The sequence below is a fragment of the Bufo gargarizans genome, chromosome 4 (assembly GCF_014858855.1).
Source record: "Bufo gargarizans isolate SCDJY-AF-19 chromosome 4, ASM1485885v1, whole genome shotgun sequence".
NCBI classification, from domain to species: Eukaryota; Metazoa; Chordata; class Amphibia; order Anura; family Bufonidae; genus Bufo; species Bufo gargarizans.
In genome coordinates, this window is record NC_058083.1 from 121,969,431 (window position 1) to 121,982,075 (window position 12,645).

General features: G+C 40.1%; 1 protein-coding gene across 1 annotated transcript in view; it reads right to left on the reverse strand.

Annotated features, from left to right (window-relative positions):
* The window catches only part of CLSTN2 (calsyntenin 2), a 1,274,585-nt gene that overhangs the window by 349,821 nt on the left and 912,119 nt on the right, over positions 1 to 12,645 (reverse strand). The window contains exon 5 of the mRNA XM_044290609.1: positions 2,909 to 3,058. Within this exon, the coding sequence (XP_044146544.1) occupies positions 2,909 to 3,058 (150 nt within the window). The remainder of the gene's footprint in view (positions 1 to 2,908; positions 3,059 to 12,645) is intronic.

Sequence of the window (12,645 nt, forward strand, 5' to 3'; positions counted from 1 at the left end):
GTATATAGGCAGCACTTCTCGCAAATTTAAAAACCGAATTCTGGAACATCTGAACTATATCAGCAACCCCAATAGTCTGAATATCTCCAACATAGCCAGACATTTCATACAAGAATATGCGCGCCAGGTTTCGTTTTTTCAGGCATATGCCATTGAGAGAGTCCTGACACCTAGATGGGGGGGGGACCATCGGAAAAAAAATCCTTCTACGCGAGGCCTATTGGATTTTTAGACTTGGAACTAGAGTTCCAATGGGTCTCAATTTAAGGAAGGAATTAATGTATATATACCAGTGAATCATTGCCCATTCAGACCAATACTATTATATAAAGTAAAATAGGAATGGTCTGGTTCACTATTGTTTTTTCATTTTCCTTCCATCTACAATGATTTTATATGTGAACATGCACAAACAGGAGACATATGTTTTTCCCGATTGTATACATGGCACTAATTTAAATAAGTTATATGTCCACATTACCCTGGCCAAAAAATGGAGATTCCCTTATATAATGCATCAAGGGTTACTGGAAGATAACTGCCATACAAGTTCATTTGAGTGGTCCTTTGAAGTTAGTTATAATCATTTACTGATATATTTGTATCAAACCATCTCAACCATAGTCCAATTCAACATCAAGTACTTGTATTTATAAACTGCAACCATGAAATGTATTGTAACGAAATGCTATGTAACATTTTACAACTCCACGATTCAGAGTTCGAGACAGAACTGAAGGCCATCCGTTGTTATCAGTATATGTTTTTAATTTGGAAGGTAAAGAGTGTTCACATTCTGAGACTTTTTTCTGTTCAATGATCATGTATTGTGGCAATGCCAGGGTTGACATACTCAGAGAATGGTCGCTCAATGTGTTCCCTATTACACCTGTGATTGAAACAATGAGAGTAAAAGGTGTGTCATTGTGTGGCAACCAATGGGACTGAGGACTCGCTCCCAGGATTTTGAGGAGGAGCTCTTCAGTCCCTTTTAAATTGTGGGGTCACAGTCTGACAAACTGTTACGACTAAGGGTACTCACCCGAAACGCGTCAACGATTTGTCTTGTAAGAAGTGGTCTATGTCCGTTTTTATTCATTGCTTAATAAAGAAGAGCTAAAAAGAGGATCTCAATTGTCTCCAGGACCTTCCTTCATTTTTTACTTCAAGCCTGCCAAGGGAACACTCCCCTAGGGCCCCAGGAGCCGGGATCTCATTATATACCGGACAGGTGAGCTGGATCCAAGTTCCTTACAAGTATTTTAGAACTTCTATATCAGTGTCCTTTTGTTCTTGGTTTGTGTCCATTTGCTCTTGGTCTCTGCAAAGCTACAAGAAACAGCTCCTGAGTTGATATCAACTAACGGTGACATACGGTGCTTCCTTACCAAGGATATTCCCAGGACATACACCTGTGTAGAGAGGGACATCTATTGTTCTAAAAGAGTTATCAGGCACACCCCCTGCGGTGCTTGCATTGTCATGTGAAATGTACCCTGAGGTAACTTCAGCTGCTTCATACCCAAGGAACCCATTCAGAGTACATGGATGCCACCTGAACGAAAGTAAAGTCCACTGCAATAAGAATCTATAAGCGACTGATATTGGAAAGACCATCGTAAAGAAGGCCAGAGTATATCTGAGTAAGGGGTGGACCTGTGGAATGTCTGTGATTGTGGATGTGGCTCTAGCTCATATATATACAAGGGCCAGGGCAGTATATAGAATAGAGTAGTTAAAGATGGGAGTACCGTAGTTATAGATGGAGTAGTTATAGAATAATGTAGCTATAGATCGAGTCGTTATAGATAGTTTTAGATAAAATAATTATAGATTATCTAAGTTTAGATATATATGTTAATATATGTATAATTATAATTATAATCCAATACTCAAAAAAATATATATATGAGAGTTATACTTTAATTATTACTATTGGGGGCACTGTTAACACTAAGTGCACTCTGGCAGAATTTTTTTTATATTGCTGGTAAAGCACTATTACTGTGTTGGACACATTGGGACAGCTTCAAATTAGCACAACTATTTTTGTGGAACATTATGTTCACGCTATTAGTGTCAGGGACACTATTTTCTGGGTGCCAATAATTATTGAAGAGGGCACTATCTGTGTTGTACTAGGATTTTCAGGGGGACTGTTTCTGCAGTATTGTATTAGGGACCACAGTAGGCACAGTATTGGAGGTGGTAGGATGGGGTGTTGAGAAGGTGGGGAGGATTATGGAAAAGTAGAAAACTAAGATGTCTGTTTGTCAAACTCTGCAGATACAAGAAATGGCTGAAAGAAGTCATCATGGTGGTCGGATCTTAATGGAGAAGATGAGGGAAGAGAATGTCTACATCAGAGTAGACGTCACTGGAAGTTGCACGTGGTACTTAGGGTTGGGGAAGGGGTTAGGTTTAGAATTTGGCATGGGGAGGTGCTGTTTCAAGCAGCAGAAATGCTAAGTGTTACTTTTCCCTTTGCCCCAAAGCACTGAAGGAAGGGGGCCAAGCTGAAGTCTTGTACCAGAATCCATATGCCTTTTACTATACCCTTGTTTGAGCCCATGCCATATGTCTATGACTCTGTTCCATATTCACTATGAAAGTCCTGCTGGCCTTGCTATTTGGGCACATTGCATTTACCTTCCTTTTCTGTTCATATTCGTAAACTGAGATATTTCTTGCTTTTGGAATATTATTCCAATACTAGGAAAGACTCAAGACCAGCAGAAATCAGTACAAATAAGGTGATAACCACATCAGCACTTATCTGACTGTAGTAATAATAAAGCCTGGGGTTTTAAGAAACAGCAATCACAAGTGGATTTTCAGTCTAGTGATGGCAGAGAAGAACCAGAACTGTATTATGCAGTTTGATCTAAAGGTTTAGAATCTTTCTTACCTTGCCATCCTGGCTTGCACACTGGCTTCACATCTACTTTTACTGTGACCTCCTGAGCTGAGTGTGTCTGTCCACAGTCATATGCAGTGACTTTAATCTCATACTGGTGTTGCTTATCATAGCTTAGTTTATCTGTATTCCTGATGTTACCTTGAAGATAAAAAGATCAGACAAACAGTGATTACTAAAAACTTAGCAGGGTTTATTAGTTTTTAAATTGCTGTCAGCCCTGAATTTCTCATGCTTTACAATGTCAATGTTGAGGACTTGAATGTGGCATTTTGATGCATGTACAGACAGATAAAATGTGCTATGGTTTAGAGGTTTTTAAAAAGAAAACACATTTAAACGCTTTTTGTTCTATTAAACTGCTTGTTAAGGCCCTCTACAATGGCTGATGATCAGCTTAACAATTATTTGTAAAAATTGTATGTCCTGACCATTGCTGGCAATTGGTTGGCAGACTGCATCTTGTATGCGGGCATACTGTACAAATCATTGTTTATTAGTTTCACATCTCCCTGTCTAATCAGAAATGTGCTGCTGACAAATGCAAAAATGTATGAGGATGAATGATTATATCAAGAATTCCTTGTCCCTACAAAAGTAAACAGCAGATAATGAGCACCAATCGAATTGAGATCAGCGTTTGTTACAAGTAGAAAGTCTGCCCATATAAAAGGACTCTTATGAAGGCAATCTCTTTTTGAAACAAAGACAGCCCCCTCTATCAATTTATAGCTTCTGAAACCAATGGTGATCAGCTTTTCATCTATGTGTCTCTCCAGTTTGTTTAATAAAGGTGGGTTCCAAGTAGGAGACCCCTTTAAAAGACCTACCTATGCCCTATTAGAACATATGGAAAGGAGTTGTCTCAGTGAGACAACCCCATTATGTTATCAACACCTCCAGTATATACCAGATACTCACCTTAATGGTCAAGAGACTTCTAAACTATAGAACATCCATATATACTTTTCGTGCAAAATCAATACAAAGAATAACTACACAGTATGGAATATCAAGATATTATATTAATTGTTGCCATCATTAAACTTATCTTACACTAGCCACTTTCTATATAAAGACGAACTGAATAGTTATACTTACTTTTTCTAATTATTTTTTCATTAGAATCAAGTTAGCAGCTGAAACCATGCACTATGTCTAAAGACATAGTCTTTCTCTTTGAGCTGGACAAGGTTAAATATGTAAAAAAAAAATTTTTATAGGCTGGCCACTAAGTGACTGGCCACTCCAGCAGTGCCACCAGAACATCCACTGCGAAAGGACTGCATAGCTGAACCGTGGTTACAGCAAAGCTATACCATGGACAAAATGATTTTAAAAAAAGACACCAGCCAACTTGAACACCATTTATGAAAAAGAGGATTAAAAAGTATTTAAAAAACATCTGCCTAGACCAATTAGTCCCAGTATAGAGAAATGCTTAATGAGAGCACATTTAAAAAGGATAGACTCCATTTATCGTACAACATGCAAATCAGTGAATACATTTACTGTGAATCTCAAACTTGGCAAACAAAATCTTACATCTCTAATTATAGCATGAGGGCATGTGATATGCGGTGTGTGGTAGTAAAAGCTTGAGTCTTTGAACTCTTTATATGTACTATCCTGTGATCTCACATTACTTATTTTCACATTTGACTATTACAAAATAAACTCCTCTCATCTAATCATATTGCTTAAAAAAGAATCTGATAAGTAAAACTTGCAAGCATTTAGTGTGTTACAAAAAATCAGCAATTCTATTGTCTAAACAAAAAATTGTATCACAGCAATAAATATGCGCATGAATATTGCATACTGAATTTTTTGCAGTATTATGGCAATTTATTGTTAGTTTTTTTGTTCTGATTCTATTTTTAGGGACAAAAAGCAACACAATTTTAGATCCTGTAAAAATCCCTACTGAATGGAAAAAAAATTGACATAGAAACTGATTGTGCTTTAGAGGGAAAGGGGCATGACTTAAGGTTCAACAATGGCCCAGATTTACTAATCCTTAACATGGTGTAAACTTACACTAGGTTGTCTAGACAAAAAATAGATTCATCACCTCGGGGAGATTTGGCACAGGGCTAGGCACTTTTATTTTTAGCTCAATACCAATCTTGGCTCACTTTGAGACAGACTTCTAAGGCAGAAATGTAGAGCATTTTTGACTATGCCCAGATTCAACCCGTTCCCCATAAGAGCTGCTTAATTTTTTTAAAAGTCAGAAAAAAAGTTTAGAAAACTAGTTTTGAAACACTGTACCAAAGTTTAACTGATTTGAACCACTTTTTAGACAGATTCTAGCTGCAGATTTATTTCAATAGCTATAATTTTTACAGTCCAAAGTAAGCCAACAAATAGGTGGTAGAAACTTAGGGGGTCATTAGTAATCTGAAATGTGTCTAAATTAGGCGTATTTTAGGTGCAGATGGCGGCAAAATAATTAGTTGTGCCACTATCTGTGAATCTTCTCCAATCACGCCAGGTCTAAAATTGTGGGTGTGGTGTGGGCGGGAAAGAGGATGGGCCTGTACGCTTGTCTCAGTCATCATTTTCTACGCCTGTTTTAGGTATAGAAAATGGTCTAAATGTAACACAGCTTGGAAGCTGTCTTACACTTAAAACTGGCGCTGGATGCACCAAATTTATGGAGAGGCCTGCGCCTCTTCATAACTTCGGCTGATCCTCCACCAGCTATAGGACTTTATTTAGACCGGCATATAAAACATACTAAAGTAAAGTGTTTTTGAGCTCCAGTCACTTGCAGCATTATCAATTGCTTGGGCATTTCCATTTAGTTCTATACAGAGAAATGAAAAGCAATTCACCTTACAAAGCCCTAGGTGACCACATTTTTAGCCTACCTCTTGTACAAGCCTTGTTACCATGTACTGGAATACAAAAGTGAAGGGTTTGTGCAAAAACTACATTTGACAATTTTAGGATCATTCCTTGCGGCTAGACAAATGTCCAGCTACGTAGCTGACATTTAAATGTTGGTAAGTTTGCCCCTTACTTTTATAGCAGTTAGGGCAGATGTGTGATATCACTGTCATAACTTGAAACCCCTCTTGCTTTATGGCAGTGTTACTAAGACAAGATAAGATATAGTCCACCAGAAACCAGAATACTGAAAATTGAGGTAACACAAGAATAACAAAGGAACAATAGTACTGTCACAAACTTACCTGTTCAAGATCCTGCGACAAGATCTCCAGACTGCGCCAGAAGAGACATACTGCTAAGCTGTGCCCCTTGGTGAGGCAACAGTGTCCTTAGAAACAGGATGCAATGCTCTTTTTTTCCCCCTGTAGACTTGTGCTGGAGGAGACTAGCACTGGGCTGATCTGATCTGCTTAACTGATCTATTCCTGTGTGCTAGTGTTCTGACTAATGGAGTGCCAAATCATGACCTATCAGACAGGGAACTGTGATTGAGCTGCCCCCGATCATTGAACCCCTCAGATGACACGTTCATCACTGATCGTGGCATCTGAGATTAATATTGAGGGCTTTAAGGGGTTATTCTCTTAAAAAAAAACTAAAAACTCACCTTACCCATTTAATGTGTAGAGGCCACTGTGGCCATCTTGATTGAAGACATTGCTCAAAATCCTGTGTGGTCACTAGGGTCGGCGTAGTGACATTATGCGTCATCGCGCAAAAGATTTTGCGCGGTATCTTCAATCACGATTCCAGCAGTGGGCTCTTTGCGCACAAATGGATGAGGCGAGTATGTATTATTATTATTTTTTAGTTACCATGAAGCACAAGGAATGTGATTTGATTCGCTGAAAACACTAACTCTCTGTCTAACGTATTGGTATTGAGTTTCCCTTCTAGTTCTGTTCTCAGCTTGTCTCTCAGACAACTCTGCCTCTGTGTCTTGTTTTTGTCCCTTGGTGGTGTTTGTCTCGCACCTTGGCATAGTAGGGAACGTCAACCAGCTGCAGACTTGCATTATAAGTAGGCATAGAAAGCGGGTGGGGTTCTAGTTAGGGCTCACTGTCTGTGTCTGTGCCTACCTACTGACATTACATTACCACTGACCCAAAATATTAGACTGGTAATTGCACTATTATGAACGCCATGGCATTACTGGCCTTCCAGATGGAGGATATTGCCCAATTAGTTCATGACATGGCAGAGAGGGTACAGCATGAAGAGTTCCAGTCCTCGGTCGTTTCAGCTGCATCACCAGTAGAACTTAAAGTAAAGCTCCTTGAGTGTTTGTTGTAACAGTGACTGCTTTGTGCCACTGTTCCCCTGCTTAACACCACAGTCCTGGGTGCCGTGTTCAGAGGTGATCTGCTGCCAGTGCTTCCCATTCACCGCTGCAGTCCTGGGCTCTATCTGTGAAGGTACTGTAGTTCTGGGATCCGCTCCACTGTTTCCTCTTTAGCCCTGGCCACAGAATGCTTGCTGTTGGTTGCCTGCAGCACTTCCTTAAGGATGTGCGTCGCTTCCTGTGCTTTATTGGTTAGGTCATGTGACCTCGCTGACCAATCCTAGCCTAACTGCACATAGATAAGTGGCTCAGCCCCCTTCCCACATGCTCCAGTGTCAAGTTTCTTGTGTCCTGGAAAGGTTCCTGATATCTGCTTGTGTTCCTGTGTTCCTGACTGGTACTTGTGTTCCTGTACTCTGCTACCTGTTTAATCCCTGCCTGTTTGCCTTGACTCTCCTGTTTCCGACCCAGATTGCCTCACAGGTACCTGTGCCGCCTGACCTGACCTATTGCATGTTTAACTTCACCTCTGCCTCATCATTTGGTCCTTCAGCTGTCCAGGCTTCAGCAGCGAGACCTCCAGGCTCCAGCTTCAGCGTGACTGCGCTGGGAGAGACACACTGATAAGCCACACCCCATGGTGACTCAAAAGCATTATTAGCAACAGGAAGCAATGCTCTTTCTCTCCACTGAGAGCATGTGCTGGAGGAGACTAGTAGCGGGCTGTTTGCTTAGCTGATCTATTCCTGTGTGCTAGCGTTCTGACTAATGGAGTGCTGAGTTATAACCTATCAGGTTCTGATCCTGAGACTCAGTGCCTCCCCTTCCTAGGTAACACACAGAAAATAACAAGGGAAGAAATAAAGGTACATAACAGTATATGGAGGAAAATAAGTAGGAATGGAAAACATATAGGCAACAAAGCTGGGGAGAACATAAGGAGGAAACCAAAGTAAACAGAGGAAATACAAACAGGAAAAACATAACGAGGAAACCTTAATACATTGAAGAAACACAAGCAGAAAAGAACATAGGAAACCAAAATACATGCATAAATCTGAAGCAGGAAAGAACACAGGAAGGCATAATGAGAGCGGGATGTGGGTAGGGCCATGAGCTCCGGCACATTAATTATTAGTTATGCCTGAAACTTGGGTAAATAAATACTGAAGTGTAAGGCAGCTGTGAGGAGGCATGCAATTTGTGACAAGGCCTGTACCTCATCATAAATGACATGCAGGCCCTATCAAGACAAGTGCAGCAGATGCCAGTCTTAATAAATCAGGGCCTCGGATACTAAATTGTCATAGCTCAGTTGGCTGATCAAAAGTTCAATGAACAGCTCCCTCTAATCATTAAATGCAGTTTGTAGTAAGCAATGCACTGGTTTTCAATCTCTTTGGAGCTCTGCCCAAAATGAAAACATTATGGCAGATTTACTAAACTCTCTAGCATTTAGACAGCATAAGCTTATACCATTTAGACACCACCTATTAACTGGGTTCCTTTGAACCAACATTTTAGGACAACTTTTGATGCAAGTTGTCAAATTTTAGTCACACTCCCTTTTCCTCTAAGGAATGCCTCCTTAGTAGGGTGCAAACTTATAAAAAGCAAATTTAATCATTGTTGTACTGTGAATTTCTTTACGTCTTCTAGGACAGTTTCTCACATTCTAGCTTGTGATCTTAATTAATTCTTGCTTTAATTTTTTTTGTGACGGTCTGTTTTGTTTTAATTATTTAAAATTTTTAACTTCTTGCTTTTAATTCTTGCATCTATATAGAGGAGTTTGAAAAGAAGAATTCAAATATGATCGATGGAGTGGCATAGTGGTGATGGATATACATGACCCATTTTTGAGGAGTGATATAGCTGAAACTACACCTTGATATGGCTGGATTCAATGGATTCATGCAATTTTCCAACTATGTATTATGTTTTAATGATATGTTACACTGCCTGTCCAAAAAAAAAGTCGCCACCTGGATTTAACTAAGCAAATAGCTATGAGCCTCCTATTGGATAATTGCTGCATGGACGATTTTCCTTCAGCTGGCACTAAGTTATTTAACCTCAACTGGTGCAATGAGTTGCTTCTCATTTCTTAAACAACCATGTCGAAAAACACATCTCATGGTCGTGGAAAAGATGTTAGTCTGTTTGAGAAGGGTCAAATCACTGGCATGCATCAAGCAGAGAAAACATCTAAGGAGATTGCAGAAACTACTAATTGGGTTAAGAACTATCCAACACATTATTAAAAACTGGAAGGATAGTGGGGACCCATCGTATTCGATGGCTGGAAAAAAATCCTGAATGATCGTGATCGGCGATCACTTAAACGTTTGGTGAAATCAAATCGAAGAAAAACAACAGTAGAACTTAGGGCTATGTTTAATAGTGAAAGTAAGAGCATTTCCACATGCACAATGCAAAGGGAACTCAAGGGATTCGAACTGAACAGCTGTGTAGCCGTAAGTAAACGACTAATCAGTGAGGCAAACCAGAAAAAAAGGCTTCAATTTGCTAGGGAGCATAAAGATTGGACTCTGGAGCAAAGGAAGAAGGTCATGTGGTCTGATGAGTCCAGATTTACCCTGTTCCAGAGTGATGGGCACATCAGGGTAAGAGGAGAGGCAGATGAAGGGATGTACCCATCATGCCTAGTGCCTACTGTACAAGCCTGTGGGGGCAGTGCTATGATCTGGGGTTGCTGCAGTTGGTCAGGTCTAGGTTAAGCAACAGTATGTGCTCCAAGAATGAGGTCAGCTGACTACCTGAACATACTGAATGACCAGGATATTCCATCAATGGATTTTTCTTCCCTGATGGCACGGGCATATTCCAGGATGACGGTTTGATTGGTATGATTTTGGGGTGCGTATGACTTTTTGATCGCTTAGAATTAAACTTTTTGTGATATAAGGTGACAAAATATGGCTTTTTTTACACACTTTTTTTTTCTTTTTTTACGGTGTTCACCTGAGGGTTTGATTGGTACCATTTTGGGGTACATACAACTTTTTTGATCACTTTTAATACCTTTTTTTGGGAAGTGAGGTGGGCAAAAATATCAATTTCATCATAGTTTTTCTTTTTTTTTATGGCGTTCACCCTGCGGGGAAAGTAACATGACCCTTTCATAGATCATGTCATTACGAACGCGGTGATATCAATCATGTGCAGTATATTTTCATTTTTCACATGTTTAATCAATTATTAATGTGCAGCAATGGCTACTTTCACACTTGTGTTCGGGGCTCCGCTTGTGAGTTCCGTTTGAAGGCTCACAGGTGGCCCCGAACGGATCCGTCCAGCCCTAATGCATTCTGAGTGGATGCGGATCCGCTCAGAATGCATCAGTCTGGCAGCAGTTCAGCCTCCGCTCCGCTCAGCAGGCGGACACCTGAACGCTGCTTACAGCGTTCGGGTGTCTGCCTGGCCGTGCGGAGGCAAGCGGATCCGTCCAGACTTACAATGGAAGTCAATGGGGGCGGATCCGTTCAAAGGTGACACAATATGGTGCATTTTTCGAACGGATCCGCCCCCCATTGACTTTCAATGTAAAGTCTGGACGGATCCGTTTGCATTATCATGATCATGGTAATGCAAACGGATCCGTTCTGAACGGATCTAAGCGTTTGCATTATAGGTGAGGATCCAGTCTGTGCAGATACCAGACAGATCCGCACCTAAACGCAGGTGTGAAAGTAGCCTAACCCAGACCCACTTTCTTCTTGCAGATCCAGCGGGTCTGATACCTCTATAATACACTGCAGTACACTATATAGTATACTGCAGTGTATTGTGACTTAACACAGCTTGATCAGCCTTCTGCCTTTTTCTTAATAACCCCCCCCCCCAAATAAAAATAAAAAACAATTCTCCGCAGAACGGAAATTAAGAATTAAGACATTTTCTTTTTCCTATTTCTACACCCCAAAATTTTTTATATAACAATCACAATTCACTGTAGAAAAGGTGATGGGAAGTATGTATATTTTCTTTTTCTATACCACGTAAATGGCTAAAGTACAATGTAGACTCAAAGAAATTAGAGGTACATATGGAAATATGAAAATAATGCCAGTCGCACCAGGTATAACTCTTTGAAATCAATAGATATAGGGATCCGCACTCAATGATTCACGGTACAAACAGAAAACATACTGCTTGCTAAGTAAAACTTGTTTGTCCTGCTCTAACTAAATAGCCCTTCTATGAAATAACGCGGGCTCGACACGTTCCTGCATCATTAGATGCCTACTCAGGAGCCCAGCAAACAGAAGAGTGCTATGAGCAGTGGTTTAGAATATAGTAGCAGTAGAGGTACGCAATCCCTCTCACATAGGGGTAGCGTTCCGGTGCAATGTTTTCTGTTTGGACTATTTGGGCTATGTCCCAAATGCACACATAGAAGTGACTGTGTGGGATTGGCCAAATGCCTGCGTTGCGTGGACTATCGCACAAAGAGGAGCATGCTGCGATTTTCACGCAACGCATAAGTGATGCGTGAAAATCACTGCTCATGTGAACAGCCCCATAGAAATGAATGGGTCGGTATTCAGTGCGGGTGCAATGCGTTCAACTCACGCATCGCATCCGCGCGGAATACTCGCCCGTGTGAAAGGGACCTAAGACATTGCCCCTATACCCAGACTAGCCTCTCCTCCTGACGAAGCAGATACGCGAAACACATGTAGAGGGGAAGGCGTCACTTATATCTCTCCCATTTTTAAAAGGTAATGTTAGTTTAGGTTTTTATTGTGCTTCATGTCCTGCATTTCAATGCCATTCTATCTATAGGCTACTGCAGCTTGCTTTCAGACAATAGGAGGACGCAGTTAGCACCTGTGTACGCCATTCAGACATACCTATACCGGCAGATTAGCCTTTGTGGTTACATGCCTATAATCATATTAATATTGCTGGACATTTATTTACCAAGCTCATTGTCAGTTTTCTGGTGGGGATTAAGTGGCACCTTATTATTAACTACCTACTATATGTATTTGATACATTTTATGATGATTTAAATATAGTAATATTTTTAAAGGGATATAACGTTACTCACTTGCTTTTCTTGGTAATACTTTGATATCTTGAGTTCTATGCTACTGGAAAGCATATCATTTTGAGCATATTTAATTAACATATATATATATATATATATATATATATATTTTATAAAAAAAATTCTTCTGATAAACTCCCCCCCCCCCCAAAAAAAAAAAAAAAAATCACAGTTCACAGTAAAATTGGTGATGGGACGTATGTATATTTTCTTTTTCTACACCACTTAAATGGCTGTAGCACAATGTAACTTCACCACCGAATGGCACTATAATGGCACTATATATATTTTTTTTGTACCCCCCCTATAATACACCCCCCAAAAAAAGTGTAAAATCAACGCAGAACGGCTAATAAGACATACGTACTGATACTATAAATACAATGTAACTTCACCGCTGAAAGGCAATTA